Raw genomic sequence first — 4,961 nt, forward strand, 5'->3', positions numbered from 1 at the left:
CAAACTTTTCAGCCCGAGGGCCGCATTAGCTATCAAATACCAGTTTTGGGGCCAATTTCTTTCAGGCATCTCTTTGGGATGGCGGAAGCCCCCCCCCCTCCTCCCCACCGAAGAACATATACCCCCTTTACCTACCCCCCCCCCCCCCCCCACAAACGGAATATAAATTATATAGAAATATATATAAATTTCAGCGACTCATCCATTGCAATTGAAAATTGGCGAAACTTGCTTGCGTTTTTCACTGTTTGAGTCACAATGTTTTCATCAATGTCTGCAACACGGCGGGCAATATTTTCATCGCTTATAGCAGAGTGATCGCTTGCATTATTGTGATGTATATAGCATTTATTTTCTACTTTTTAGTTCAATCAGAAAACGTAGGTTTTTTTAAACTTTTTTAATGATTATTATTTTGTTATTACCTTACCATTGGCGATAGGCATTTGTTTTCCTTCTAACAAGATGCATTGGATGAAATCAGAGTAGACTCCCTTTTGTTTACATGTCTCCAACATTTGGGAGGCCCCGTCGAGAGCGTGGATGTTTTTAAATCCGTGTTTATGTAGCTCCTCCCCCACCAAACCTGTCGGTAAATAGAAACAATATTGACTGGATGGTACGTTGTATTGATTAAGATTATAGTTGCCCTTTATTAAAGGTTACGGATTTATAAAATAATCCTTGTTTTCACATGACCCAAAACCACACGCATGATAGAACAGCCACATGGATAGCTACGTCAAACACAAAAACTACTTTCATAGCTATAAGAAACACATAACAAATAACTGCATACACAATCACACGCAATAACCACATATAATACAGCAACCGGACTTCTAACAACGTCAAACAACTAAACCACATAAACTGTCACATGTAACACAAACATACACACCCAACTACATACAGTATCACATGAATTTACCTCATACCTGTCCAAAAAGCCACATCTAATACAACAAAGACATATCCAGCAACACACATTTTTAATTACCCAACCACACACCCAGCAATAACGAAATTCACAACCACACACAAAGCCACATGTAGCAGCCACATTCTGATCACAACAGCAACATTTTACACAAAAAACATACACAGTTACAAGTACCCAACCACACACCAAGCAATATCGAAACTCACAACCACATACATAACAACATGTAGCAGCCATATTCTAATCACTGCAGCCACACCTAACTCAAAAAACAGACACCAAGCAACATCGCACAGCAAAATCACATCCAGAGGCACACGTAGCAATCACATACCCCTCTCAGGAGTCTCTTCTAACATAACAAACCATCGAAAACCATAACCACACACATAACCACATGCACCAACCACATACCAGTCCCAGCAGCCACATCTAAGACGAGCGCCCCCTCCCTCCTGTCTTGTACCATGGCCGCCGCCATATCGGCACAGTACTGTGGACCCCTGTAGGCGAGGGCCACTGTAGACACGGCGTAGTGTTTGACTGCATCGTCTTTGTCGTAGGCTGCACAGGGTTAACAAAATATACCGACATTTAATTTAATCTATGCGCTTTAGAGTTAAAGAAAAATAACAACATTACGTTAACTGGATTTAATTGTGAGATTTAGTGTTAACGAAATATACTGATGCTACATTAAATATATTTAAAAAGTGAGTTATATATTAGATGCATCTAAAGAGTTATGGGGTTATTAAAATGCAAAATTACAACACAAAATTCTTTATAGAGATATGCTTCCTTAATATTAATTGTTCATAAAAATAAAAGTATTTAAAAAAGTGTAAACTAAAAATAAAAAAAAATAGTTTTTCGATGAAGTAGAATTTTAAAAAAAATGCGTTCCGGTATTGCAGAATGTCATCCTTATTGATTTTAGTGAATACATATTTATCAACTTCTACTATAAGCAGTCATAAAAATACTCAAATGATGTTATGCAGAAGTTGGTATGTAATAGTCAATTCTTCGCAACTGTATTGTGTTTAGCACTGAATATTCTCAATGCTGTAATAAATAAACGCAATTATTATTGCATTCAAGTGGTATTAGTCTTTCCTTTATTCTTGAATCCCAATTGAAATATCAGTTGTACTACGTTTTATACTATAAAAATTATTTTTTCTCTTTTTCATTTGATGTTTTTATAAACAAAACGATTCAATGATTTTTATGTTTTGTTTTTTATAATTTCGAAAAATCTGCAATCAATTTTTGTGAGGTGTAGTTTAACTTTTGTTTATAGAATATTTTACAGTCCTTATAGTTAACAGTAACCAAACTCCCAGGTAAACTCAAACCTTTACTGATTTGCATTGTTGTTTACATACCTTCCACGCATGCGTCCTGACCTAATCCGGGCTCCTGAAAACCGAGTACAAAATTATCAAACTCCAACAGCTTGTTCAACGACTGCCCGTTGTCCATCTGGAAGAAAATAGTTGATGGAGGTTAAACGTGTTAGATAGCTAACAATCGATATGACAAAATCAGGATTGGCTGTCAAATATATATATATATATATATATTGTTATATACAGCTCACACCAGTAATTAGTCATAGGATATAATCTATATATATAATTCTCCTCTTCGAGCCGTTAGAAAACAAGCTGCAAACGATCTCCCTACCTCCCCACCCCTACATGGTTTTAGTGAGTTGTGTTCACTCTAAATGTTTACAAGCAGAGCCAAAGATTTTTAACGTAGGGGGGGGGGGGGGGGGAGGAAGGGGGGGGTATGGTCCTTAACGAGCTACTTATAGTGTTTTAAAGAAATATTTTCAGTGTCAGCGTTGGTACTGTCGAATTCACAAATTATGAATTATTGAAAATTAGAAACAACTAAATAGCGGCGTATGTTATGCCGCGGGCCGGCTCGTATATATAATTATATATCCTTTGACTAATAACCAGTACCGTAGTGAGGGGGGGGAAATATGTCCCCGGGCGCCGACCTTAGGGGGCGCCAAAATGGGTTGGAAAAATAAATTGAAAGGATGAGGGGGGTGCAAATTGAAAGTTTGAGGGGGGGGGGGTGCAAATCGAAATCTCGAGGGGGGGGGGGGTGCAAATCGAAAACTTTGTCCCCGGGCGCCGGGAAGGGTCGCTACGCCTCTGCTAATAACCGGTGTGAGCTCTATATAAAAAAATCTTTGATTTAAAAATATAATTCATGTCGTTTAAAATCCTGTTTATAATATTATATATAAATTAAGGTGCGGGTTCCAAATTTCATCCTTGATATATATATATATATATATATATATATATATATATATATATATATATATATATATATATATATATAAATGAATTAGTGGTATTATAAACAGATAGTGATCGTTCTTATACTCTCTTTTTATTTTAAATTGTTTTGTCAATTTACATTTTTCAAAATACCGACACAATCAACTATTATAATTTTCTATTAATAAAGGCCCTACTATTTAATGTTTGAAATTCATTAGAGAAGAATAATGTCTACGAATAAATATATTACAGATCTGTTAAAAACACTAATTAAAAAAACAACAATGCAGTTTATTTCGAATCATAGGTAGTTGATAAAAAATACGATTTAATAAATACAAAGTCTGTATACCTTTATTTCCCGATTCTCTTGATCAGAAATACTTGACAAGCTTTTGCGAGTTCCACCGGATCAAGTGGTTGTTTAACAACAGGACTTGAAAGTTATAAGTAGTTGGTTACCAAGTTCTCGTTTTGGTTTGGCCTACTTGCCAGCTAACGTTGTTTTTTTTTTTCGAACCAAATGTGAATATTTTATTAAATCGGTAAAAAATAAATAAATAGAGAAGTTGCTTCCGTTGTTGTTATTTAAAATCGAAAATAAAGATAGACTACTAAATGAAGGGTGGCTTGAGAAAAAAAAGCCTACTTTAGATTATAATTTTTTTTCAGAAGCGTACAGCTTGTTATTAATCTATTCATTTGAATGCGTAACAAGTTGCCCTCAACGCCTTTACAATAATAATATAATAATAATATAACATTATTAATAGCTTGGCCTCCTGATACTTAAATTGCTTAGTTGTATTATTAGAAAATAATTGTATAGTCCGGTATTTGTATATTAAATGTATATAGGCCAACGTCTATAGGCTAAACGAAAGTGACCATATTAATACAAAATCACGAATAACCCAAGATTCTGTGACCAGAGATGTTAGATATTGTCAATTCACCTATTATTTTAATTTTGATGTAACCATTAATTTAATATAGGCTATTATTAGCCTAATAAATAATACTAAAGTAAATACTAAGAAATAAATATTAAAGTATGTAAGTCAAGTTAAAAATATAAACAAACCTTTTATTAATTTATTATTAATATTTTTATTTAGAAATAACAGTAATATTTCAATAAAACACCTACTAATAATTGAATCATACATTGAAAGTAACAGTTTTGAGTATACCTACTTTTATTGTAATGAGCCACTGAAACAAACCAACTTATACTTTTAAAGGATTTGTCAACTATGCGCTACTAGCAAATTTAAATATATATATATATATATATATATATATATATATATATATATATATATATATATATATATATATATATATAATGGTATAGATAATAATAGTATCACAAATAAAACACAACAATATAATTAATTATCATTTTCTAAGATTATCGCTTTACAACTAACAAAATATGTGATTCTCCTTTTTTTACAATGCAATATTTAGGCCTAAACCATGACACAAGTTCAGTTACAGACAAGGATACTAAAGGTTTGCTATAGTTATTTAGGTATTTTATCCCATACATTACCACGATAAATATACGTTAGCAAGTTTAATTTAAAAATACCCAAATTATTAACTTACTGATACTTCTGGTGTATTACATGATAATTCTCACAATTCCCAAATCGATTGTTTTGAAACTCTATTTAAATGAATTTAGGGACAGTGTGTTC

The 4,961-nt window shown here is 33.2% G+C and overlaps 1 protein-coding gene across 2 annotated transcripts in view; it reads right to left on the bottom strand.

Moving 5' to 3' along the window:
• The window catches only part of LOC131939426 (methyltransferase-like protein 27), a 5,647-nt gene extending 1,923 nt beyond the window's left edge, over positions 1 to 3,724 (bottom strand). Inside the window, exons 1-4 of one of the 2 annotated variants that reach the window (XM_059297714.1) lie at positions 3,608 to 3,724; positions 2,335 to 2,431; positions 1,358 to 1,507; positions 431 to 586 (exon numbers count right to left, since the gene is read on the bottom strand). In XM_059297714.1, the coding sequence (XP_059153697.1) occupies positions 431 to 586; positions 1,358 to 1,507; positions 2,335 to 2,431 (403 nt within the window). In that variant the 5' untranslated portion in view covers positions 3,608 to 3,724. Of the gene's footprint in view, positions 1 to 425; positions 587 to 1,357; positions 1,508 to 2,334; positions 2,432 to 3,607 lie in introns of both variants that reach the window. The other variant, XM_059297715.1, reaches the window with a different exon arrangement.
• Positions 3,725 to 4,961: the final 1,237 nt, after the last annotated feature.

The sequence above is a fragment of the Physella acuta genome, unplaced genomic scaffold (assembly GCF_028476545.2).
Source record: "Physella acuta isolate Inbredline_101_S28 unplaced genomic scaffold, ASM2847654v3 ptg000278l, whole genome shotgun sequence".
NCBI classification, from domain to species: domain Eukaryota; kingdom Metazoa; phylum Mollusca; class Gastropoda; family Physidae; genus Physella; species Physella acuta.